General features: G+C 44.0%; 3 protein-coding genes across 3 annotated transcripts in view; 1 reads left to right on the top strand and 2 right to left on the bottom strand.

Moving 5' to 3' along the window:
* Nucleotides 1-5,716: 5,716 nt before the first annotated feature.
* Nucleotides 5,717-13,518, bottom strand: LOC311360151 (solute carrier family 26 member 9-like; the record flags this gene model as incomplete). The annotated part of the gene is made up of 20 exons (XM_084480247.1): nucleotides 5,717-5,740; nucleotides 7,426-7,485; nucleotides 8,003-8,145; nucleotides 8,249-8,303; nucleotides 8,517-8,753; nucleotides 9,078-9,218; nucleotides 9,336-9,428; nucleotides 9,634-9,703; nucleotides 9,791-9,897; nucleotides 9,996-10,091; nucleotides 10,198-10,275; nucleotides 10,393-10,506; nucleotides 10,751-10,898; nucleotides 11,008-11,090; nucleotides 11,214-11,366; nucleotides 11,478-11,642; nucleotides 11,970-12,145; nucleotides 12,318-12,428; nucleotides 13,077-13,216; nucleotides 13,394-13,518. The coding sequence occupies 20 exons, from the start codon at nucleotides 13,516-13,518 to the stop codon at nucleotides 5,717-5,719; spliced, it is 2,319 nt and encodes a 772-aa protein (XP_084336373.1).
* Nucleotides 13,519-14,335: 817 nt separating this feature from the next.
* On the bottom strand, nucleotides 14,336-17,074 carry slc48a1a (solute carrier family 48 member 1a). The gene is made up of 3 exons (XM_084480110.1): nucleotides 16,609-17,074; nucleotides 16,020-16,187; nucleotides 14,336-15,831 (listed from the first exon to the last, which is right to left on the bottom strand). The coding sequence occupies exons 1-3, from the start codon at nucleotides 16,736-16,738 to the stop codon at nucleotides 15,695-15,697; spliced, it is 435 nt and encodes a 144-aa protein (XP_084336236.1). The 5' UTR covers nucleotides 16,739-17,074; the 3' UTR covers nucleotides 14,336-15,694.
* Nucleotides 17,075-22,603: 5,529 nt separating this feature from the next.
* Nucleotides 22,604-27,500, top strand: part of rapgef3 (Rap guanine nucleotide exchange factor (GEF) 3) — a gene marked incomplete at its 3' end in the record, with an annotated part of 17,220 nt that continues 12,323 nt past the window's right edge. Inside the window, exons 1-2 of the mRNA XM_084480245.1 lie at nucleotides 22,604-23,023; nucleotides 25,890-25,934. Coding sequence (XP_084336371.1) covers nucleotides 22,937-23,023; nucleotides 25,890-25,934 — 132 coding nt within the window. The 5' untranslated portion in view covers nucleotides 22,604-22,936. The remainder of the gene's footprint in view (nucleotides 23,024-25,889; nucleotides 25,935-27,500) is intronic.

The raw sequence follows: 27,500 nt of genomic DNA, 5'->3' as shown, positions 1-27,500 counted from the left end.
GGCGGGCAGGGCGTCAGCGCCAGCGTGCTGCCAGTGGGGAGGACCGGAGGAAGGTGACAGATGCGCCGGTAAGCCAACCCTTCTCTCACCAAAGGGCATTCCGGTGTTCCTGTGATACCAATGCCACTTTCCATTTCCCCCGCAAGTGACGAGTGTGTGGTGCCCGTCTGGCGTGGAAGAACAACTAATTATCCAGGCTGGCACCCACTCCCCCAATGCCCCCCCACCCCCCACCCCCCCCCCCCCCCCCCCAAACCAAAGCCTGCCGATGGCCCCACAGGCAATCCAAAAGACTAATAACAATAACAATGCTAGCAGACAATAGAGCACTCTTGGCTGTGATGGCAGACTCGGGCATCGCTGATCGAATCCAAATGGGAAAAAAAGATGGAGGATTATTTTCGCAGGTACGAGGTAGCCAGGGTTTGCTGGCAAGCCGAGATGACTGTGTATGAAAATACCTCATAGAAACACCGGGAATGACACAGAGGCTACATCCTTTTAGAAATAGTAAAGCTATGTTAAGCACGCTGGGGTCTAGGGAGGAGATGGCAGCGCTGTGGAACATTGTTATGCACTTGCCTGCTTGGCCAATGTTATATAGCACAAAGCATCCTTATATTTAATGGTTTCTGTCGGTCAAATCCTCTACTTATTTAGACTGTAACTCAAATAATTCTATATATATATAAATATATATATAAATATATATAAAAAATATAAATCTGGACAATTATGTTTCAGCATGCAAAGCGAATCAATCATTAGGAGGTACTAAAACCGCAATTAGACTGCTCTTATGTTATTTTTCAGAAATTGATTACAAGTCTGAGAAGGAGAAGAAGGGGAACGGCTCAAGGCGTGCTTAGACAGAAAGAGCAAGAGGATCATTCACTTGATTACCACTGAGAGAAATATGTTAAATATTCCAACACGAGGGGTCACTGTCGTGTCTAATTACGACCTTCAGAGAGATTATTAACATTACCAAGAAGAGCCAATGTCGTGCCAAGATGTTGATGAAACGGTTGTTTTTTCTCGTCACCACACAACAGCCGCGGCCTGTCACGCCATCTCTCTCCACGAGCAAACTTTCCTCCTCCACTTCTCCACTCTTTTTCTCCCACGCCAGCTGTTGGCATCATGCAGGCGCCACCGATGACAGGTTCACCTGCTGCGGGCTCACCTGTACGCCTGTATGCAGCGGAGAGGAAAGCAGGGAGTACTGCATGGCTGAATGAATCACGGAGAGGAAACATCACGCCGCATGGGGCTGGCGTCACCGTGAAAGTGACACGTTCAGAAAAAACCGCCCCGGGCCTCGGGAGACCATCGGGATATTTACGTTCGCGTTTCTCGACGAATATCAGCAGATGATTCTGCAGAGAGAACATAATGTCAACTCACGAGATCGAGAAGGTCTCACGAGACTTAGCACCCCCTGAGACTATTAAAGTCTATTAATACAGTCTGGATGCTTCTCGAACTAGACACTTTTCCAACTTGGTTCTTCCTTTGACTATCTGAAGCCTAACGTGCCAACTTTAATTTCTTAACGATGCCAATATCACGGAATAGGGAGGCCTCTTCGGCAGTTTAAAAAATATGTCATTTGAATACAAATGACAAAATGAACAAAAACTTGACATGGAATTGGCATCGCATCCAAGGGATTGGAGCAGCATGAGGTGTCACTATTCAAGCACATCAGTGTTATATTTATTTTAAAGCTTATTTTTCTGCTTGTCATGCTCTTCTGTTGGCCGTGTAGCCTACAATAGTTTGTGGAGCGGATTCTCTGAGGAGGGCGCATCTGTCACTTGTGATTGGCTTGGCCCAGCATCAGGAGTCAAGTGCCTTGTCTGGATGAAAATGTAGATGGGGGGGAGGAAGCGATGCGTGCCGAGACGACGCATGGCGGCGGGATTGTGTCCTTGATGCGGCGGTGGCGGCGGCGGCGGGGCGTTCTGCACCGCGGCCTCTGGGGTGTGCTCAGCGTCACTAAAGGCTTTGACTTCACCTCCCTCCCTCCTATTTGCATCTCCATTCATCCGTGGAGGTGCCGCAGTCCCCGCACACACAGCCATCACTCTCGCTTTTGCTCAATATACCCAGATCACACGAGCAAACAAGATCACACTGGCTATTTTAAAGTCACATTGGCGTACTTCTTTACTTCTTTTTGTAAATCGCATTGGCTCAGTTCTTACAACTTCGTTTTCATGGTTACCTCAGCTGGACTGCAACACATCTCGCAAACTTTTGTTTCTGATTAGAGGTTTCTGGGGTGTTCTGGTGATGCCACAGTGCCACCGTGTGGTGGAAAAGGTAACTGCAGGAGCAAACGTACGAATATAAGATCTTACTATGGCAAAATTACAATATGTTTAATTCTGCCAAATCGGAAAACAGATGTTGGGCATTAATTGCTTGGTAAAGCTTTACAGATACACTAAGGTAATCTTCAAAGGAATATGAGGTATAAATGATGCCAACAAGCAGTCCAAGCAGCCAGACATCTGCGAGCAGATAGCAGTTCAGATCAGTCATACAGTAGACAGACAGTGTAGCTGTCTCTGTAATTGGAATATGCCGTGTGTGAAATACACATTTATAATGTTTCAAACCAGATGTGCAGTGTCTGAAGGAGCCTACCTTTCCATAAAGGCTACAAAATGTGAGACCCAGTGCAATTATATGGGTAGCTGTTTTTAAACTGCCATGCTGTCACAATAGAGTTGATTATTATGGACGGTTGCGGAGGAGAAAATACATTTTGTCACTTTGGATGGATGAATCAATACAAGGTTTGGACACATTCAAGAGAAATAATCATGTACAAAAACAATTGCAATATGGATTTTCTTTACCTGAAGTGCCTTACAATCACACTGTAATTATTCTGAAGAAAACAACCTAACTATACTTTCCTCTTTCGCAGCTGTCTCAATATTGTTTATATATATATATATGTAAGGGTATAAAAGTAAGTGGCAATATATGTAGATAAGTGGAAATTAATAACTGTGAAAAATGTAACAGCATTGAATTCTGATGATTAAAGGGCAAAGGGATAAGATGCTTGTAGAAAATACATCACAATTGATATGCTTACAAATTGGCTTTATATTATATCTTATATAAGTTGCTAACTCAGAGATCTCACATTGGCTGTCAGTATTTTATACATGCTAACTCATTGGCAGTCAGTATTTTATACATGCTAACTCATTGGATATCAGTATTTTATACATGTTAACTCATTGGATATCAGTATTTTAAACATGTTAACTCATTTGATGTCAGTACTTTATATACGCTAAGTTGCTGACTCACAGATCTCCCCCTGGAAGCTGTAGAAGATTCATGGTTGCCTTTGGGCGACCGTCCAACCCTTTCTGCCTGTGGTTCTAACCCAGATTCAAGAAAACATGGTCTGTTGAATGGAAACTATGCATCAAAAATAGGTTTTCATCCACCACATTCAATTCATTTTCAGAAATGACATAAGCCATAAGTACCATAAGCAGCAGGCAAAACCTTTTAAAAGTGTAGGAGTGATGTAGAAGGGAAAAACAAATATACCAACATACTCAATACTGTAAAGCCACAGTGAAGTGAGTGTTTCATTATATAGAATGCATTGAATCTAAATTCACCCCAAAGTGATGACAGACTTCATAGATGGACACTTGCTGTTGTGTTTCAAGTGTTTTTCACATTTACTACATCCACCACATGGAAATGTCATCCATGTTGTCCAAACCATACGCACGCACACACATACATACCTAGCTGTTGCTACCACTGCACTCACAGAATATATTGCATTATGCCCCCCCCCCCCCCCCCACCAAACATTGGGCTACCGAAGCATCACACATGAGTTATAACATTGATGAAGCAATCATGCAAAAGTTATTGAATTAGGGTCCTGTAATAACATAACAAGCAGCTGTGTTGCCATGTTGGTGCAAGGCATTACAGGATCCATTCCCATGATGCCCCAGAGCTCTAATGATGCCTGTAGCATCTCACCGCACACCGTGTTGTCTGCTCTCATTTCCTAGTTAATGCTGAGTATGGCCTGGTGATGAGGTGGGCTACTCTGTGTAATCAACAGACTGGTTTGTTTATCTGATTACCTGCTTCTCTGTGGATTGAGTACGATGAATGATGCCATATCAGTCATTCATTCGATTCCCCTTTTATATGATAGAAAGGCACATTGTTGGATGATCCTGTAGTGGTATTGTTGCTATATTATTAGCTAGTAGTATCAAGCAATGACAACATTAAAAAGTTATTGTTAGTGAGCTCAAAGTTGCACACAAGGAATCCAATACTTATTTCATTGGAAAAAGATACTTCATGCTAGAACTCAAAATAAATAGGACTAAATAAACTAAATGGTAAACTCAAAATAAATAGGACTAAATAAACTAAATGGTAAAGTCGCAGTCTATTGATTTCCAGACATGCGATCGTAGTTTAATTGTTTGGGTGAATAATTAGCCAAGTGTCTGCGTGAAGCAGGCTCAATAATTGTAATTAATCACTAGAGATTGCTGCGTTCTTGGTGATTCTCTTGCCATCGGTGTACGGGAAGTGAAACAATAGGCAACATTAATTCCCGTCAGCTATCAGCGGTCAGATGCCCTGAACTGCTCCGTAAATAGGCTAAATCCTTTCCAGAGGCGCTATGTATTGCTGAAACGGCACAATCAAGATTTATGATGCCAACTGGTCTTTTAATGAAGCAGAATACATCCCCCAACACGGGCTTATGGATCACTTGTGTGCAGAGTCACAATTTGCTGCTTCATCAATGTCAAACAGCTGTTTACTACATTTACAGAAGTGATGGTGTTAGTGGTGGTGGTGGTGTTATGGGATGCTCAGTCATCTTTGGTGTGGAAGATTAATTTCTTCCAACAAGCCACGCACGCCCATTTTGGCAGCCGCTGTGTAATTGGAATTGTTATTCAAGTTGAAAATTTGAATGTTTTGAAAGGGTCACGGCTGGGTATTTCTTGGGGAGGTGCTCTCCCTGTAATAGGCCGCCGCTACCCTCGGCCCGCACAGGTCCCCTGATGACACAACACGAGTTATCCTCCTCCGACACAACGCAATTAGTCTCAATAGCAAAGGAGCTACTGGGCGTGTGAACAAACTTAATGCATTAATCTCTCAGTCAGTCCTTTCCAACTGGGACCTTGTTAATCAAACCATTATGGTCAATGAACGTGCAATGAGTGCAAAATTAATTTCTCTCCAAACTTCAAATTACAGGGATTGAAAACTTGAACAGTTCATTATAGACAGCGCAGTCTCATTTGAAAGGGGATTTAGCCAGAATTATGTCCTTATTTAATGGGATTGTCGTTTAACTTTTAGAAAGGAAAGGTTACGGCATATATATATATATATATATATATATATATATATATATACACATCCAAAAAGTTCCCCTCTTTTTGAAGTTCATGTGTGTTTATGGTCTTTGTTTTTTTCCACTGGCATCCCAATTAAGGGATAATTGCGCCAACAACTGGAAGGCTACATGAATGCAGTTTAAAGAGCTTCCACGGCCATCTGAAATTCACAAGAGCGACTGGCATCAAAATCAACAAACCACCGGTTTGAAAGTCAAAACAAGTGAAAACAGATTAGAGTGGCGCTGCTAGACTCGACGGCAGGATTTTCATTTAATTTCTCACGAGAGCACCCACCCCGAACCCTGATTGCACAAGGACAATCCAGCCCCATGTCAAGAGACACGGCGCAGACAGCTCCCCTCATGGCAGGGCCCAGGTGGCGGGCGAGTGAGGGAAGGGAGAAAGGAGTGGGAGGGAGGGGAGAGAGAGAGAGAGAGAGGGAGATGTAGATCACAGCGAGGCAAGGCCTTCCAAATGAAAGCTGATTGCTGCAGAAGCCTTGTAATCACTTGTGGTGCCAATTTGCTTTCGGGGAAGGAAGAGAAAAAAAGAGGTGGAGAGCAGTGAACCAGGTGCAGGCCAGAATATCTTTGGAAGGGGTTGTTAATAGCTTCATAAACGCATTCATGCGTCCTCTGCGGCATACCAATGGTATCACCTGCCAGCTGCTGACGCTTGACACCTGCTTCATCTAATTAAGACCTGATCAACCCAACCCAGACCTGCTCAATGTAACCCAGACCTGATCAATCTAACCCAGACCTACTCAATGTAACCCAGACCTGCTCAATCCAACCCAGACCTGCTCAATCTAACCCAGACCTGCTCAATCCAACCCAGACCTGCTCAATGTAACCCAGACCTGCTCAATCCAACACAGACCTGCTCAATCCAACCCAGACCTGCTCAATCTAACCCAGACCTGCTCAATCCAACCCAGACCTGACCCATCTAACCTTTAGGGGTTCGACTCATTTATCATCCCTTTTCTATCCGTTTATAATATATATATATATATATATATATATATATATATATATATATATATATATATATATAAAATAAAGTGGGATCCGTGGTAACTGCTGATTATCAGATTCTTTGTATGGCTTTATTCTTCATTAAGTTTGAGGTGGAAAGCAAAAGCAATGGTATCCAAGCTCTTCATGAGGATATATGTTTCTGTAAAACGGAGGGTTGCAGCAGAGCAGAGCAATTGTATGTAAAGTTGCTGATGCCACGCACTTTATGCCTTCCTCACTTCCCCGAGACATTGTCTCCTCACCAGGGAACGGTCAACAGACTGCTAGTCTAGCATCATCTCACAGCTGTGGCCCAGCGCACTCAGTTAATTACAGGAGCTCTCCCTCTCTCTCTCGCTCTCTCTCTCTCTCTCTCTCTCGCTCTCTCTCTCTCTCGGTTTCTCTCTCTCTCTCTCTCTCTCTCTCTCTCGGTTTCTCTCTCCCTCTATCTCTCTCTCTGTGCATGTGCATGTGTGTGCGTGCATGTGCATGTGTATGTGTTATTGTGTAAATGTGTGTGTGTGTGTGTCTGTGTGTTTATCCGCTCGGTCAGCAAGTTCAGTCAGTAGTTAATGTAAGCGGTGGGTCATATTTGCCTTATTGCTCCAGGCAACGGATTATGAGTCAATATGCTGTTGTCTGGGATTTGTATTTTCTCTGTTGCCTCATCAGGGGAAGGAAGTACTGCTTACAACAACAAAATATACAACTTTGTTTGACCTGTTGCAAATTGTTGTTAAGTAAGAACACACGTAAACACAAGTTTAGAACTAGAGCATATTTAAGACATTTTATTACAATTACACGACAACAGAAGGATCATTCATGCAGCACATGCTCAAAACATTTCCTGTGGAGAAACAAATAGTTTTTAGATATAGCGTACTGCATCTGTTGCGTCAGTATGTACCAGTAGGAAGACCACGTCAGTGTTTGATAGCAGATCACAGGGAATGACAACGTACCTGTTCCAGATCCTTCTGATCGTCCGTATTGAAGGCCAGTTCTCTCCTCTCCCTCTCTTCCTGCACCCGGAGAACAACAAATGCACACAGTCTGACGTGCATTCCAGTACTCGAGCAACAGATCAGTGGTATGAAGGCCACGTTTCAGACATGGGCTGTGTTCAAATTGGTTACTTGTTCCCTTGATAGTCCACTACTTAGGTTGTCACCATTTTGTACTGTGTGTGTGTAAATTCACAAGTAAAGTTCCCATTATAGGGCTTACATAGTACTCAATAGTCAATACCCATATTACTATATATATATATAAACTGCATACTTATTTCTTCATCATATCCCATGATGCATTGCGGATTGCTTTGTCATCCAATGGCGATTGTCCAGCATATTTGTTCTTTATGCAAATTAGCTGTCAGTGGGCAGCAAACATGTCTGGCTGATTTATGAGACAATACGTGTCTCGCTGATGGATTTAACGACATAGCGCACTATTCTTAATAGTGGTACTATGCAGTGTTCACTATGTAGGGAATAATGACCGTGAGGAGGCGTAACGTGAGGAGCAAACGGAGCCTGCCTTGGATAGTCCCGTGGCGTTTCGGGCGGATGCGTGCTGGGCGTGGAGCACGGCGTCGTGGACGGAGAGGAAGAGGTGGGTACGTGGTATCGCCCCCTCGCCGTCAAACACCCCGCCCGCCTTCAGCTCCTCGTACACCTGGGCTGCAAACCAGCGGCACGCCGGCGTCACGCACAGCTGTCCTTACCTCGGCTGTCGGATACGTTACTAGATGGTCACATCATGACAAAGAATTGATTGTTTTACCTTGAACATTGGCCAGGAGCAGTTTGATCCCCAGCGTCTCGTAGCAGGAGTTCATCTGGTTGGAGAGGAAGACAATCAAAAACAAAATGGAGATTTTTGGGTGGGCAGGAGGAGGATTGGATTGGGCAAAACATTACCCAACAAGACCCGCCTACTCTATGACCACCCAACCACAGGCTTAACCACATACACCAATTACCCACAGTTCCTGTCTGGGATTCACTGGGTCCCATCTCATCTTATGCTGATCAGCCACTCAGAGGCTGACCTTGGTGAGCACCTTGACCCCGTTGAGGTCCACAAAGCAGACGCCGGCCAGGTCCAGGATGAGGGAGTGGAAGGGCATGGGCTGGGAGTCCAGGGCCGGGGGGCCGTCGGGGGGGCCGCCGTCGGGGGCCGTCTGGTCCTCCAAGCCACCGTCACTGAAGTGGAAGTTGACATAGCTGGTGGTGGGGGAATCCTTTTTGGGGTCGAAGTCGTTCTGCAGCTCAAGCTGTGAGATTGTCTTGGGGAGGAGTGGCAGGAATAGATGAAAAGAGAGGGGCGCTCATCAATAAGGGATGTATGCAATGCTCTCGGATTCCACCGCTCAGGGTGTCAAATGATTTCAGGGAATATAAACAATATAAATATTGCACATGAAATGGAAAGTGATGGCAGGTTAGAGTCTATGCGCACAACACTTTCAGATTCAATTATTTTTCAGAAATTCACGGCACCAAGCTTCAGTGGCTCGAGGCTCCTGTGCCTCACGATACTGCAGTAGAGTAGGTCTGTGTTGTCTGTATTCCATCACTTCCAGGTCCCTTCCACGCCAAGCGAGCCTCACCTGTGTCTTCATGGTGACCAGACTACTGGGCTTCCTGCGTCGTGACTCCTTGTCCTTCTTATCCTCCTTCTCCTTTTCCTTCTGCTGTTTCTTCACAAACTTCCTCCTGGCCAGGATAAGCTTGCCAGGGTCCAGATTGGTCTACAAGTAAACACTGTTAGGTAAACACACACGCACACACACACACAGCGACAATGCAGTCATGCAAACAGGGTTTACCGTGATTGCTAGTGAAACAAGGTCATTCATTCACTGTACCTTCTCGATGACCTTCTGTCGAAAGATTTCCGCGTTCGCAAAGTAAAGCGGAGAGCAGTAGTTGACTATTTTCACACCCTTCACAGAAGCCACCTGTCCAGGAAAAAAACATATTGTAGGAGAACATACAGTAACTTGCACGTTATGTTGCAAAAAGAATGTGTACATGCTTGTGCAGGTGTGTGGGTTGTGTGCGTGTGTATGTGTATGTGTGTGTGTATGTGTGTGTGTGTGTGTGTGTGTGTGTGTGTGTGTGTGTGGGTGTGCGCTTGTGTGAGTGCTAGGGAATTGTCAGTACCTTACTGTAAACTTTAGGATTTTTGTAGATATCCGTATCCATAATTTGGTCGATTGCTGAACCATTTCGACTATGAGAAAGAAAAGTGTGCATTAAAATAGAAATGACATGCAATCGGAAACGATCGTTTAGGATGAGGCGCCGGCCTCCCACTCACAACTGTGTTTTGAATATAACCACAAGTATGGAGAAGCCCACTCCGATGGCCACCCCATACGGCAGGCTGAGGAAGAACGTAGCCAGGAACGACACGACCCACACACACTGCGTACGAGAAACACAATCACATCGGGCACCGGGGAAAACAATGAAACGACTTTGCATGACAGCGTGCGGCATTGTGATGCATGGCCAAGGCTTACGCAATCCAATCTGCTCTTCTGCCACAGGTAATAGGGGTCAGAGAGTTGCAGCAGAGTGTTCTTCAAGTTGACCGCAATCAACGCTCCGAGCACCGACTGCAATAAACGGAGAGCGACGCAGACGCACATATTACACCGCTGAAATGTTTGTGGTGCCCGTTTAATTCAATATTTCCCATAATGCAGCTGTACGCCTACATACTTTAGGCAGGGGTTTCAGATACACGCCCAGGGCTAGCATCGTGATCATCACCACCAGCATCACACACAGGCTGGCAAACTATGGGATGGAAGAGGCAGAGAGGTATGTGGCAGGTAATAGTGGGACCTAGATTGCTTTTGTAGCTTGTATGCATTTAGTGGTGCAGCTCAGGGCCCCCCCCTCACCCCCCCCCACCTGCGAGGTCCCCCCGGCGTTGTCCACGGCCAGGGTCACCGAAAGGGCACAGCAGATGACGTGGATCTTGAAGAACGACCCGAAGAAATTACTGCACCCTAGAGCCAACATCTCCTGTCAGGGAACACACATAATGATATCACGATGAAGTGATAACATGATGAATTGATATTAGCAATCTATAGCTGGATACACTTATCCTGTCATATCATGTTGAATGACTATTTAAACAGCTCATGAATTGATAGAACCAATATTAGATAAAATGGTCAAATTAAATATTGAACACATGACAGAGGCTAAGCAGTTAGAGATGCCACATCCCCGAAGGCAGAAACAGACGTGGCGGATTCTCCACCTGATTGGGGTCCACGTCGTAGCCGTGCTTGGCGGCCAGGGTCCTGCCCATGGCCAGGTTGATAACATATCCTACGATAGCCAGGGAGAAGGCGGTGCTCAGCATGTCCTCCCATTCACACACCGCTGGCAGGATGGGTGCAGGGAAACTAGGAGTCACAAGCCAGGAGCCGTTATGGCTTGCGGTAGTGATACAGACGTGATAACAACACTGAATCAGGCCAACATATATGCTGAGGCTGCAGCGGCCTATCTCACCCCAGAGGAATCTCCCCCACTATGTCCATGTGATAAATCTCTGGCAGGTCCAAAGGCCCGGATATGGCCGTGGCCACCACCACCTATGAAGATTGAAACTTTACACTTTTGGCTTCACCCTATAAAACAAAGTGTAGATGCAAAAGTGCAATTCATAGGAAAAACATTGAGACTCCTCTTCAAGTGGAGGGAGTGCTGCGTCGTACGATGATGATCTCCATGGGGATGGGGAACGGCAGCTTGTGGCGGTAGCGCGCGCCCAGCTCCTTGGACACGATGAGGACCACGCTGCTGATCAGGGCGAAGAGCAGCGAGGCGATGTTGGTGTGGGGAAGGCCGCGTACGATATCTATAAGAGTCTGGCGGAGCGCAGTGAGGCACCGGGTGGGTTTGTTACAAAATGTAGAGATTAAACCGTGGTCTTTAGCCGAAGACAGAGCTCAGGTAGCTCCCCACCAGACGTTACTTACATACACCACGGCCAGGGGTCCGCTGAAGGGCGGCACCTTGATCCCCAAGATGTACTTGAGAACCGAGATGAGGATCTGCAGGCCTGCCGCCGTCATGAAGCCTCTGATGAAGGACTCGGAGAGGTAGATGGCCACAAAGCCAAACTGCATGAGGCCCAGGCCCATCTACACACCGGCACAAACGGGGGTGACGACACACTGCACAGCGACGCCACAACATTGTATCGGCAATGAGCTGTCAATGTAATGACATCCTGGAGTCAGTGTGATCTCGATGAGACGACTATATGACGACGGCAACGTTAAGTGAACGTGAGGACAACGTTACAACAACGTCACGTTACAGTGACGACAACTGTGACGTTAACGTAACGGCAACGTGACGAATTACTAAGCTGCTATGTCTATATGTGTTTAGATCTATAGATCTATATACATAATAGAGGCTGACTTGAGGTCTTTCTGGCAGCAGGAGGGGAACAGATCCATCACCTGTATGATAGCTGTGAGGCAGGCGAGTGTTCCAGATATCCCCAGCCGGACGTCGTTCATCCTGTGGGTGTCCACGACGCTGGCGTTGAGCGTGGCGTTGAAATGACTGAAGTCTGACTCCGGGGCCAGCCGCAGACACACCATTCCCACCATGATGCTGAGCACAGCGAAGGTACCTGGACACATGGCCCTGGTGATTAATGTGTTTTACCATCGCCTTGAAGCAGCCTATTGGGAAGACTAAAGGCAGAGTGTGGGCTCGTTGAACCAGGGCAGGCCAGGGGCCGCGAGAAACTCATCACTGGTCCTAAAAATCAAGAGGAGTGCAGATAAATCTCCCAGATTTACCTGGGACCATCTGGTGGGCCGTGCCCATGAAGAAATACGGGATGAGGGGGAAGAAGGAGGAGTAGAGGCCATTTACCGGAGGAAGGCTGGCCAGGAGAGCAAACGCCATGCCTGAGGAGAGCAGAGAATGTGATAGTTTAGCTTTCAAATCCTCAAATCCAAATCGGATCATTTAAAAAAGCCAGTACATCTGTCCGTTTGCAGCCACATTATTGGGAAATATTGCAATGTTTTTGGCTATAGAAGCTTGCAGAAACCAGGGGAGAGTAGGCTATTGTTAATTTTATCACTTTTATTTGAAGTTGCAGATAGTACAGGACAAGCATATCACACATTTCACAGCTTCTGCATTTATATTATTTGTTCTGAGTCTAGAATTGTAAAAACTGACTAGAAGGACCAAGATCTAGAACATTTTTGTACTTATCAGATTCACCTAATAGTGGTTTAGGTGAGAGACAGATACAGAGATAGAGACAGAGACAGACAGAGTGACAGAGAGTGACAGAGACAGACAAGAGAGAGTGACAGAGAGAGACACAGTCACAGAGAGAGACAGAGTGACAGACAGAGAGACAGAGTGACGGACAGAGTGACGGACAGAGAGAGACAGACAGACAGAGAGAGAAACAGAGAGTGACAGACAGAGAGAGAGAGACAGACAGACACAGAGAGAGAGAGAGAGAGAGAGAGAGAGAGAGAGAGAGAGAGAGAGAGAGAGTGACAGAGACATAGACAGAGAGAGAGAGAGAGACAGACCTTGGGGCACTTGTATGGTACCAGCGCTGACCCCACTGACGACGTCCACCAGCAGGTTCTCCTTGGCCTTGTAGCGGGGCAGCCAGCTCAGCACGGGCAGGTGTCTGTACAGCAGGGCCTTGAGCCGGGCCACAGAGCACCTGACACAGAGCAACACTCAGCTCAGAACCCCATTCAGGGGGGAATCTTTTGACTTGAACTATGTTACTCTTTCCTTGCACCAATGACTTCTGTCACAGCGCAGGTGTAAAAATATATTTATTGCAAGTCACATACTTTCCAGGTAGTTGTATGTATCCATGTAAAGGATCTTATACCTGAAGAGATTCTTCACTTTCTCTCCCACTGGAAACTGCCGATCCTTTTTATCAAAATCTCTATCGAAATCAGCGATGTTATAGGTGGGCCGATCCACCACATAACGGGGCCCGTCCTGCTTCATGGCTCTGGCACCTAGGAGGAACATATGCTGATACATACATATTGCTAAAAGATTTGACCCAAATACTTAAACGTGAGCTACAACTAGGCTCCATAAGTGCATTGCTTTTGGCGGACACCTTATCTAACCCTGAGCTAACCTTGAGCCAGCAGGTCAGTGGAGTGCTCTGTATTTGATCTGGACACCGGCAGCACACCTCCACCACCAAGCCTTCTGTCTCAACTATGACCAGCCTTGTTTAGCTCAAACAATAGACTTTAGGAGGAAGCATTCGTGCTAAAGGAAAAATGTAACACTCTAGACGCTCTAGTCATAAAAACAAAGTTGAGATACATTGATTACATATATTTGGATGACTAAAAGAGTTAAGTGGTAAACATACATCAATGGGATCTTGGAAATCTTAAGGGCAAGTTGCGTATAAGCAGTAATTACAGCTCTTGACATGCAATTATTTGTCATTAATTCGGCTTATGAAGATATGAAAAGCTGACCACCCGATTATTATCACAGCAGATTACGATGTTAATAGACCCCATGAGTTAAACGGCATTAGTATTTAAAAGCAATGCTGTACCTTATCACAGGAGGAGTTCCAGTAGCATGAGGCAGACCTAACATTTATTCAGAAGCCGGTGTTGATTAAACATCTTGAAATCTATGACCTTCAAAACCTTCTGGGTGGAGCTTACTATGAAATTACACCAATTGTTGTCAAATAAATATACACACCTGATGCAATAGTAATTTACTTTTCCCACTAGGGAAAATGAATAAAAACACAATCAACATATCTTCATGTTTAATGGATTTTTAATCTCATACCAACTTCCTTAAATTCTTTAAAAATAACAATAATGGGCTTATATGCTTAGGACAAAACATAGTCAAAGTCTTGGGTTATAAACAATAACTTACAAATACATGTTCAATTTGACAAACACAAACATATTAAATCCAAACAATTAAATGTCAATATTGTATTGTATTGTAATACATTATTCGAGTATGTAGTGGTAATGAGACATTTGGGTCTGTAGATGAATGCCATAGTAAACAAGCAGAAATATCATTCAAAATCTAAAGTGCAATTATTTGTCTAATCAATTTCTGTTTTCTCCCAAGGGGAATGTTAAAGTCGTCAAATTAACTCAGCAAGCAAAGAGAAGTCTCCACCTAGTGGAGACTTCTGGCATAAAACTGAAATGATCTGTAAAACGACCCAAGCCCTGTTCTTTGAAAATTGTCATTCTATGCAACTGCTGTAAAAAGGTAGCATTTTAACACATGACTATGTCAAGTGTTACTTATATTGATAGGATCTGCTGCATGAAGCCAAGTGTTTAATGCCTCAGACCTCACTACAACCAACCAAGATAAATAACATTCCAACAAACTAATTTTCCATTTGTTTTCCAACAATGACTCCTCATCTTAAATGAATAGGCCAGTATAATTCCATTTTTGTCTTTGTTCGGCTCAAAAACATCATGGCTATGGACAGACAGGCTTACAGACTACATAGACGTTCACGGTCATCCGAAAAGCTATTTTAAAAAAGCTGAGTATAACGGTAGACTTCACCATGAAATATCTTTTTTATCCAAAGTGACCATGGTTAAGAAGAAAAAGGGGTAAAAGACCATTCGACTACCATGGCTAGTAGGACAATATTTGCGGTGAGGGGAAAAATATTGTTACTTTCAGACGTTACGCTGGGGATGTCAGACAAAGCAATGAGGGCAGCCTTAACGTATAAAGTGTTTGATAAAATTAAGCTTGAATAGATTCTGTTCTAGCACTCGGTGTTGTGGTACAACAAAGACAATATACACCATTGGTAATTGCACGGTTAAAATTACTCCTCCGATGTGCATGTAGTCCTTTAAAAAAAGCCTGGCCTTCAATAAAAAGAAATACACAGCTACACAAGCCCACACACACACGCACACACACACGCACACGCACACACACACGTATTTCAAGTGGGAGAACAGGTTATAAAACCACTGTGTGTGAAGCACGTAGGACAAATGCATGTGGCAGAGAGTCTCATGACTTCTTTTTAAATCCAGCACTATACGCATTTGCTCCCCTTGAAACAGAAGCTCATTGAACAGCTCATGCTGTTCAAATCTCCATTAAAAGCATACTCCAGTGAGTCTGACGATGTGGACTAGAAGTCGCTGAGGATGCTGATGTCTGCAAACTCCTGGCGGTATCGGTGTGAGTACATGGCCAACAGGAAGGCCCATTTGAGGGTCATGAAGCTCCAGACGCAGGACAGGTACAGGCTTTGTGGGTCAGTTGGAGCTGTAGGACAGAGTGACTCTTTCCATTAATTTCCCTTGCAGCGCATGTCAACATGATGGACAGCTGGGTCCAAACCGTTCCAAATTTATCTTGATACATAGTGATAATTAACATTGTTATGCATTTTAAAGCTAATACTTATTGATGTACTTATATTGCTAAAAAAAAATGTATGCATTATGAATTACTTTGCTTCTGTGTGATGGCGACGGTCAGGAAAGTGATGAAGGCCACCACAGCCAACAGGCAGAAGACAACACCGACAAAGATGAAGAACTTGAGCCCCTTGAGCCAGGTGCGCCAGTAGTCTTGGAGGTACATGATGTGTGTCACAAGAGACCACAGGGCCAGGACTCCTGTGGACAGAAATAAACAGGACCCCTTTAAGTTGTTATGTTATGTATCAACAGTATGAGCCAACCATTGTGTTATACCCTTGTTGCGACAGGGATTCAAGGAGGAGGCTGTCTGTATCGTATTTAGTATGGAGGATCATGTGGATGTATTATGTAGGAATAATACTACATAATACATAACAACATGTATGTAATATACATACGTACATACATATACTGTACATCCATACGTTTGTATGTATGTATTATGTATATTAGTTAATATCTTGCTAAATGATGATCAACCTTGCTGAGATCTAGGTCTCATGCTTAATGCTGATGACTATCAAATGCATATTTAACGCAAGGATGGGTTTAGACCAAAAGGTATGAGGAACATCAAAAGGGAAGATGTATAAGAGACATAAGTTAGTGACCATACCTGACAAGCCTCCCATCGCCGCCGTCCACGGTTGTTTATACGCGATGTTCCAGACGAAAAAGGCCGAAAATCCCACCAGCGTACCAAACGTAGCATACCCTATGCTGATGTACGTCCTGCTCGTCCCCATTATGGCACACTGTGTCTACTGGTCCCGACTGTTAAAACACGTAAGCGTGGATTTTTTTTGAAGATGTTTAACTTTAGTTCTGGCTGGTAAACACTAATCTCTTAACCTATGATGTAATGGCCTGGACGATCCTCAGCACCGCAGAGACGGCGAAGTGACGGAATACTTCACAAGAAGAGTTCTGTTGGAATACAACTCCTTTGTTTTTCGTAAAATTACATTTAAAAAGCTACATGGTCTTATAAAGAATCGACGAGTGAATGTTCGGTAATCGTTTGAAGAAAAAAAAAACAGCACAGCAGCAGCCAAAACAAAATACCTTGTTCTTCTAATGCCGTCTGTAATGTCACACAGTGCTCTATAGCCCCACCCTCTGGTACGGAGTATACATGTGGATTTGTTTAAACTAATAAACCAAACACACAACTTCTGATACAGTCACAGTTGACAGCATCTCCACCCCAACCACCGTAGTAGAATACTACTCACAGTCACCACACTGGTGAGTAGTAGAATGAGCAGGGAGGCAGAGTTACACCCAGCCCTAGGAAGAAACGCTGCAGTCAACACTCGTTTGGCAAGGAGCGTTCTTCCTTTGGAGTGTTGGTTTTCTTATCTGGGAAATCTAAGCTTTCATGAAGGAAACGGAAAATTGCAAAAACCTGCTGAAAATAGAACCAGGCTGGTGAGTGGTTTGATGTTGTCATACTGGTGGTGAGGAACACAAGGCTCTAGTTACAGCTTACAGGAAGATAAAGATTCAAGTTGATCTTGTTTGTTTTAACTCCGCACAGCAACCTCACACACTATCCTCATACCATTGATTCCTTTGTTTAAATTAGTTAGAATGGGATTAATGAAGGATATAGGTCCAATACAAGTGGGCTATTGATGGCTAAAACAAGCCTTTAGGACACACATATGGACATGCTCATAGGACACGCTCATTTTAAATCACACACACACACACACACACACACACACACACACACACACACACACACACATACACAGGACTGTTGGACCATTTGCAGCTTCTTCACACACACACACACACACACACACACACACACACACACACACACACACACACACACATACACAGGACTGTTGGACTATTTGCAGCTTCTTCACACACACACACACACACACACACACACACACACACACACACACACACACTCATGCACGCACACACACACACACACACACACACATACATCTGGATAGATTTTTAACTCATAAACCAAACACACAACTTCGAATACAGTATTCTACTGTGTGTTATTGTTGGGGAAAAAACTAAACCTAAAGTTAATTTTGTTCATCTGTGCTTTCCTCTTTCAACATTATTTTACCATGCAATGACAACTTATGGTATCAGTTGTATCTCCAGGACAGAACATTCACTATTTGTGTGAGCCCTCATTGACTGCATCCCCACCCCCACCTTAAACACACACACACACACACACACACACACACACACACACACACACACACACACACACACAACCACACACACACACATACTGGCTCACAGTTATATTCACACAATCACCAAAGACAGTATCTTTGCTATCCTCCTCCTGAGGCAGGCCACAGGCCCGAGGTTCATGACCAATCAGGGAGACACAGGAAGTTGTCTGAGTCAAACCCTCCCTAGAACTAGACTCAGTTCTCAAGCTCTCAACGTTTTCGAGCCGATGAGAAGAGAAGAGTAGCAGGCAAGCTGGATGTTACGACAACCTGTCAAGCTTGAAGAAAAGACATCAGGTAAAATGTATATATATCAGGTATCTTTGCTGAATAAAAACAACAACTTTTGTGTTCATTATGTAATGGCATATATTGCCTCCATTTTCAATGTCATGAGACCCTTTTAACGTTGCTTCTCATGTATGGAATGGAGAATTTACAATCAAATACAGCTCTATTGGCATCAACTTTATGAACACCATTTTCAACCTTAAAATGAAGTAATGGTCCAGTGTAATAGTACAAATGTAACCACAGAGTGGTCAACCCCTTCAACCCTTTATTTGCTCTTAACATTTTCATAAATGTCTATGGGACACTGTAGAAGTACTAAGACACTATTACTGTAATAACAAGAACATTTGTGGAGGGACTCATTTGCGCATAGCACTGCATGCTTTTCAATGCCTTCGTCAATCATAACCTTTTAACCTTTCAATGTCTGCCATCATCAATTTCATTGTCCATCATCATGGGTCTGGCTATCCACCAGCCTGGGGAATCCTGGGGGAAGGAAAAGGGAGTTCACGTGCTTGTGTTTGTTTATATATGGGTGTGTCTGTGAGTGTGTCTGTGAGTGTGTGTGTGTGTGTGTGTGTGTTTGTGTGTGGTCCTGTGTGTGTGTGTGTGTGTGTGTGTGTGTGTGTGTGTAAAGGGGATTGGGCAGAAGACAACAACCCCAGCTGTCAAAGGAGACATTCCATGGGCGTAGAAGTGTAGCAGGAAATCCTTCTCCCATTCCCAGAAGAACAGTAAAAATAAATACACACACCGAACTACACGCACACTCACACACACACTCACATTTCTCACATTTGACGTTACGTTACACCTTATGTTACTTCCTCACACAGGATGACAGGATGGCAAGATGAAAAAACCGGGGAAGCATTATGTCATATCACACTTTTGAACTGTGATATGAACACATTTGAACACACTTTCCAACATTGTTCCATGCACTGAATGGCTGGTGTATTACCACAAGAGGGCAGCATTACTTCGAAATGTTGTACAGCCGACATTGCCTTCTCTTAAGTCTTAAGACTTCTCTTCTCTTCAGTCAGGAATTAATAGCTTTGACATTGAGGAAAGAGTGAAACTTAAACTAGAATTGGGATAATAATGATAATAAGAGGGAGAATAATAATACAATCACGATTATAATAATAACAACACAGCAGTGGTCTCTGACCATCTCTGATCATCAACTAGATAAAGTTGTGCCTGGTAGGAGTTCCACACAGCCTTTTTAAAAAACACTTACTCTACATATCCTTCACAAGGGCAATTATCATTATTTTGATTGCACATTTACTTCTCACTTGAAATTGGAACACATCTGGTAATGATAGTCAAGTATCACTTGTGGCTCTCCAGCAGCATCTCTCCCAGTCATTACCATAAATCCTGCCAGACATTGACCTTCCCCTGCGTGTCTTTCACCACAGATAGGTCTCAGCTATGTTCATTCTTAGCCAGGTGAGCCTGTTTACATTCCCTTTCGATCATAAAAAAGACAACTAAAGCTTCCTCACTCTTTGAGAAGCGTGCATCACAGAAGCCACTGAGCAAGGAGGCAGAGTTATACCCAGCCCTAGGAAGAAACGCCGCAGTCAACACTCGTTTGGCAAGGAGCGTTCTTCCTTTGGAGTTTTGGTTTTCTTATCTGGGAAATCTAAGCTTTTATGAAGGAAACGGAAAATTGCAAAAACCTGCTGAAAATAGAACCAGGCTGGTAAGTAGTTTGATGTTGTCATACTGGTGGTGAGGAACACAAGGCTCTAGTTACAGCTTACAGGAAGATAAAGATTCAAGTTGATCTTGTTTGTTTTAACTCGGCAAAGTAACTTCACACCATATTGATTTTATTCATACCATTGATTGTTTTGTTCAGGTTATAGTTAGAATGGTTATAGTTAGAAGGATATAGGTCCAATACAAGTGTGCTATTGATGGCTAAAACAAGCCTTTAGGACACACACACACACACACACACACACACACACAGGACTGTCGGACCATTTGCAGCTTCTTCACACACACACACACACACACACACACACACACACACACACACACACACACACACACACACACACACACACACACACACACACACACATACAGGACTGTTGGACCATTTGCAGCTTCTTCATACTTAGGTCCTATACAAGTGTGCTATGGATGGCTAAAACAAGCCTTTAGGACACACACACACACACACACACACACACACACACACACACACACACACACACACACACACACACACACACACACCTCACACACAGGGAAGCAGTGGTCAGGGTACTTCAGGGGGCAGGGCAGCCTGACTGAACTCTGGGTCAGTGCAGGAAGGGCAGTGCAGGGCTGGAACAATAGCTGGGCTTTAAACAACTCTGTCTCTTATGTAACATGTCCAGCCTGCTGCAGCCACACCACACAGTAGGCCACAACACAGTTATATCTGGAGCTGGGGATGTTCGTGAGGAGTACTACTTACTGTTTAGTATAATATACATTTAATAGAAATGGTGGTTCACAATTATAAAAATCATTGCATTTTTATATATCACTTCTTTAGGCACTCAAAGTGCTTCACATGGCGTGTTTGTGTGTGTGTGTGTGTGTGTGTGTGTGTGTGTGTGTGTGTGTGTGTGTGTGTGTGTGTGTGTGTGTGTGTCTGTGTGTCTATGTGTCTATGTGTCTGTGTGCATGTGTGCGTGTTTTGGTGTGCTTGTCAACTTTGCAAACACACCCACAAATAAATAAATGAAAAATCAATGGTGTGTAACCTGTTTGTCGACAATGTCAACCACCATTGATTTTTAATCATGATATAGTTTAAAGGCTTAAAGAACTAGTAATAGTGATGTATATAACAGCATAATAGATACTTGGTGATCATGGATTTGTTTTTATTCAGATACTGCAGTGGACATGTTTTCCATGGAGGCAATAATCACAACGTTATTCCCATCGAGACAAGCGACAACAGTGTTGGGTGAAGTAAGTGATGTGTTCACAATCCACAATGAACACAGTATTTGTATACATACACATTAACATGTGTATTCTAGCCTTATCTTCATCATATTTTGGAAACGTACAATGTAATCCAGCTGAACAGTCACATTTGATCAGTAGTTTGATTCAGTTATTTTCCCTTACAATATTGATATTACAGAGAGCAGGATTAAAAAGTGTTTGTGAGCACTGTGACTTTCAAACCCAAGGAGACACAATCCCCCCTTCATAGAACAATAGATGTATCAAGATAAAGAGTAGCCAAGGGTATATTTATATAGACTAGGTGCCTACTGTACATTGGCAGCCCTCCAATCACACCAACATCCTCAACCCATAGTCAACCACATTAGTAAGTAAACAGCAATGCAATGTGAGAGTGGTCGTGTGTTAACTAGTCTCTATGAGAGGCCCATGCACAGTGCATGCATGGCGTCGCCCCAGCCATCGCAAGCCCAACGGCCTGCCCTTGAAACCCTTTATCTCAAGCCCACATACAGCAGTGGGCCATAAATCTAGCCCATCTGATAAGTAGTCCTGTTGGCATGTTGTGTGGCGTGCATGGCCCACAGCGCAAACAGCAGCAGCAGCCTGACATGCTGTTGCGAACCACCTGGGCACCACTCTAGGCAGTGCATGTGAAGAAGTTGGCCTATAGTCTCTGACTGTACAAGGACATTTCAAAGGAAACAAACACAAAGCGTAGCATATATAATATACTAACTGGATATATTGTTTTTTTATATATCATTTTTTAAATTACATTGAGCTACAATAACTCCTTAGGTTATAGACTATATACTTATATATATAAGCTTCTTAGATATCCTCCATACAACGACGATCCCTGAGTTCACAGCAATGTTTAGCCTTTACCAAATTTGACCACAGACGATCGTTTGATTAAACGAAATGAATGAACTACAGACTGGACAGGCTGAACTGAACGGAGCGCTTTAATCTCTATTGATGATGCGCTCTGAGCTCGCAGCCCGCGGGCAGCAAAGTGCGCCTGTGCTGCGGGCGGAGGGGCGGCTGAAGACACAACTTGCGCGTTTCCTACAAAAACGTGTCGTCATGCGTGTTTGGATACAGACGAAGAAGCAGCAGACTTCTCCAGTGCCTGGACTTTTTGTGAATATTAATTCGTGGAAGATGACGTCTATAGCTTTTAGACTCCTGTTGCTGTTCTTTGCTTTATAAGTCGAATTAAAACAATGTGGAGTCCTGAATGGATCTGACAAGTAACTGTTGCTCCTACTACTGCTATACGACCACCACCTGTACGCCGTTGTATTGCACCGGTGTGATATCTAGTAGCCTATAACTCAAAGTATGTCTCGAGTGGATCGGCCGTTCTGCGGAGTCGCTGTCTGTCGCTGTGGTTGGTTTTCTTATTAAGAGAAGACCATGCATCTCTTCCGGAGTTACAACTATCAAGTGTTCCCGGACCGAGGCGCCCTGAAGCAGCGGCCGACCATACGAGGCATCAGCTGGGTAGGCTATTCTCCAGACAACGATCTAATAGGACAATGACCACTTTAGTGCCATTAGGAGGTAGTTGGTTTTAGTGGACGATTAGTTGTTGACATAATGCAGATGCGCAGAGCAGATTGTTATCCGTGTTGTTCTTTAAAGTAGTGGTCTTATATATAAGTATTAGGCTACTGTTAGAATAAGTAGTAGGCTATATAAGGCTGGTTTGCTGTCATGTTATTGTCGTTATGAGTTTGTTATTGTTATTATAGGGGAATTGTGAAATCAGACTCACCATGAGTACAATAGTTTAATTATACCTAATTAAAGTATCATCACCCAGTACCCAAAAGTCTTTGTTGGTAGAATGATGCTCAGGAGGGGGTGATCGTGATTTATGGCATAATCCTATAGTGCCTCTAGGGCCAGGCTATCTTAGACCGAGTAGTGGTTGGCAGTGATGGCAGTCTCTTCTGCTGGCGCAGTGTCTGCTACTGGTGTCTGCTACATACTGGCGAGTGTCTGCTACGCTGAGGGCTACCGGTTGGTCAAATTAAGATAGTAATTAACATGTTAAATGACATCCTATCCTTTACCTACATCAAGCTACCTCTTAAGGATTATTAGAAGTATTAGGATCAGTAAGTTATACAGCATTTTGGTTGATATAGAAGTGGAAAAGAGGAATAAAATGGGCAGCCACAAAGACATCATTTTTGATTCCTTATTAAAAATGTGGTTATTAATAGTGCATTGTTTATTGTTCGCCTTCATCCACCCTTTTTACACTCCTTTCAAGTCGTTGTTGAGGAGCGCCAGTGTGTGCTGAAGAATGCACTAGAGGAAGTTCATGTAGCTGGAGCCATCAGGTCACAGGAAGGGCCAGAATAGGGCTCTAAATTTACCTGACTTTGACTATTATGAGACATTACTCCATAGGTCAACTATCTCACACAACATCTCCGCTGTGACTACATTTTGTGAGAAGGGGGAAAGGTTATACATTTTGTTTTCTGGGAAAGCTAGAATCTCTATCGGAATGACATTAGGTTTAACAATGGCACACGTCAATCTATTTTCCCATTAAATGTTACATATATGCCCCAACAGAAACATTGTTTGGTAAATGTCACCAACATGCTCCAGCTTCTGTGCTTGCAGTCCGCTTCTTGCTGCAGGATATCAAAACTCACATTTCCCTTTTTCGGGGTATTTCTTGTTGTGTGACTCATGACTAATGTTGTCATGCAGATCTAATAAATATGTACAAAGACAGAAACAACTGACAGGAATGCTTGAGTGACTTGAGGTGGATGGCAACGTAAGCAATACACACACAGTGCCATCCTGTTGACCTCTGGGACATCTCTCCGTTAACATTCTGGCACAATACCACAGGCAGCGGCATTCGCAAAATTGCTTGAGGAATTAACGAACGGCATGCGCAAAATGCTACCCTCTCTGGTGAAGCATCTCTGGCACTCCACGCTGTATGTTTTGTCATTTCGTCATTCATCGGCGTGCTGCCGCCGCAACGCACCAGACAGCCCATTAGCAGGATCTCCTCGCTGCTAACCACCCAGCCGCCCAGCCTCCCAGGAAGCAGGGAGAGTCATTAGCGGATGCTGGCTGCTGCTGTGGCTGCGGTCGCATACCGGCGCAGAGGTGCTAAGGTGCTAAGGAGCAGTATGCAGAGCAGCATGCCTCGCATTCTTACTGCTCCTCTGTCGACCCACATTGCATTTTCTGTTTTGTTTTTGTTTTTCCTCTCGCATTCCCGGTGATAATGTGTTGTATTCTCTCAGACTCCAGAGCCCTTTGAGGTGAAAGCTGTATGCATATTTGGTGACCCTTTGAGGATTGAGCCATTCTTTTCCTGACGTTTTTAAAATAAGCTGTTGAACCAAAAGGCAGTGCACCACTCTCTCACCATGTGACGAGGCTGCCTGGCCACCAGGCTGACTCTCTGCGATTATGAAACTGGATTTACAGCTATGGCCTTGAGTGAACTATTTGAATGAACTGGACAGTGAAATGGTGAGGAATAGCAGCAGATCAGCAGATCTCACACAGTGTGTCAACAGGTGGACAGGCTGTCATAAACCGCTCCTCGAACAAGTCACATGTGCAGTCTCACACGGTGTCAAGGTGAAATGATGTTGTCTAAAGCTCACAATTATTGCTTTGAATTTGTTAAGAGATTCTAAAATGTAAAATTAAATCAAAACCTAGACGCAACATATGAGGAAAAATTATGATGATCTCCCCCATAGCCCTGTATCATAAATATCATCATAATAAGCATATTCCTAAGTCAACTCAGTTGGAATGGTTCCCAAATTTGGATTGGCATCACAGTAGCTGCCAGGGGTCATAAACATGGACATAATAAAGTGTGGAGAGGGGATCATGTCATAAAGAGGAAGTACAGCTTAGACCAAAGTGCATGCATGACAGACATGACAGTAGGTTAAATTATCCATTTTATTAATTATGTGATCTGATCTGATCTGATCCAAGCTGTTCTTTTAAGACTAAGTGACACTCGGAGGTCTGACAACGTTGTTAATCCTTGGAACTTAACGCTCACTGTGTTTTTCAGTTTCACCCTTCAGCAAGATCAGAGGGAAATTGTAAAATGAAAGCAATTCCTTTCATCAACAAAATGTGTGCCGTTGGTACAGTGACATGTTCATGACCCATCCACAATTCTCTTTGTTGTCTTTAAATACACAGAATCATCAAGCATATTTTATTCGTTTGTGTTTTGATTTGTATAACACACATAAACCACTGCAACACAACATAGTCAAAATGGGATGTGCAGTGCAAAATGTAGGAGAAATAAATTATTCCAATAACCCCTCTCTCTCCCTCTTTTTCTCAGACCCCACTACCAGAAAATCTGGATTCCAAGGACCCAATGAAGCAGGTGTGTTTGGCAGTACTTACACTAAACTGATTGATGTAACCGTCGACGGTACATCAGTCTCCACCTTCCCATCGCTCACCACTTAGCCAAGGTTCTGTTAGGTCTGCATCTGCTTCTGCTGAACACAGTGTCAGCCATTGTTGGATCGAAAATGGATTTATCAACATGTACTAATTCAAACTGCATACAGCTAATCGAGACGTTCAGAAGGAAAGATGTGGAAATCTTAGACCACATTGTCACATACAATCCACACAACCTTTAACATTATTGGTCTTATTGGGACTTAAACCCCTGAGCCTGGTATTATTAATATCATGCTTGTTAATATCAAAATCATATCTCATCTATATTTCACAGCTTATTAATGTTTTGTTGCCACACTATCCTGCCTGTTTGATTGTCAGCAGTCTGGCTATTGGCTGATCATTGACGACAGTTGTCAACACCATTCTGTATGGACTCTGTGGTCATGTTCAGATTCCTCAGTGCCCAGTGCTCAGAGTTGCTGTGCTTGCATCCTCCCAAACTGCTGAACTTGTCCTTTTTGTTGTTGATCCGCTCCTATCTTCCATTACCGCTCATGCGAGCGCTAACTGCTAACCATGCACTCCTAGCGCGGCAGTGAGGAACAAGGAGTCAGAAGAGCATGCCAGGGTACATATCCCTAATTTACCCTCAACGAGACAGCTTTCAGTCCATCAAAGGATCTTCCACCAGCTCAGATAAAAGCGGTTCTTGAAAAATGAACCCCCTTTCTGAGGACAGACGCTGTGTATTTCTAAGCATCAGGCCTCACGGTAGTTCACCCTGAAAGAGGTTCTTCATGTATCCACTCAAACAAACAACAGAAGCTGCATTAGCCCCAAAGCCATGTGTGTTTTTCCAGGACTTGTAAACATCCAGCCCGGGACTATCTTAGAGGAATCTCCGGTCACGGAGTTAGTGATTTCCTCTCAGAAGAGGTTGTCTGATTGTTGGTCATGGTCCTATGAGGAGAAACATGGCCACAGGACACAGAGTAGAGCTCTGTTGGAGGCTCTACCTAATAACAATGCATTCTTATGAAATGGTCTACAATTACATTGATGGACTGGATTACATTGTATACAAGAGATTTTCACTTTCCATCCATCAAGTTGCACATCAAACATTGCACATGAAAGGGCACCGCTGATGTAGTGTTACTAGTTTAGTCACGGTAAATGAGTGGGGTTGGACCGCCATTGAGGCTGGAAAGGGTGTTATATTTCATTGCCAGGACGATGAAGGCACAGTTTCCAAGCTAGTGTTTGGAGACCTTTAACGTATTTACTTTATGGTTTCATATACGTCAGGAGACCCCCTCTCAGCCGGGCCCTGCTTGTGGTGACCCCTACAGGAGGGGCCCAGGATGACCTTCTTAGAAGCCCACCCTAGTGGCTTTGAGGGAAGGCTGCAGTGCTGTGGTGACTGTAGCAGTGACGTACATGCAAAAACCATACAGCTTGTAGTATGTGGCTTATTCACAGACAGACTCACTGGAGGGGGGTGACAGGTAGGCAGAGAGGGGGGGTTTCCAGCCTG

The sequence above is a fragment of the Micromesistius poutassou genome, assembly GCF_964030765.1.
Source record: "Micromesistius poutassou genome assembly, chromosome: 15".
Taxonomy (NCBI): Eukaryota; Metazoa; Chordata; class Actinopteri; order Gadiformes; family Gadidae; genus Micromesistius; species Micromesistius poutassou.
This window is presented reverse-complemented; position numbering and strand designations above follow the sequence as displayed.

Coding starts and splice junctions, on each gene's coding strand:
- slc48a1a (XM_084480110.1), bottom strand. CDS start 16,738: ATGGGGACGAGCAGGACGTACATCAGCATAGGGTATGCTACGTTTGGT. Junction 16,188..16,608: donor GGCGATGGGAGGCTTGTCAG/GTATGGTCACTA, acceptor TTCTGTCCACAG/GAGTCCTGGCCCTGTGGTCT. Junction 15,832..16,019: donor CGCCATCACACAGAAGCAAA/GTAATTCATAAT, acceptor TCTGTCCTACAG/CTCCAACTGACCCACAAAGC.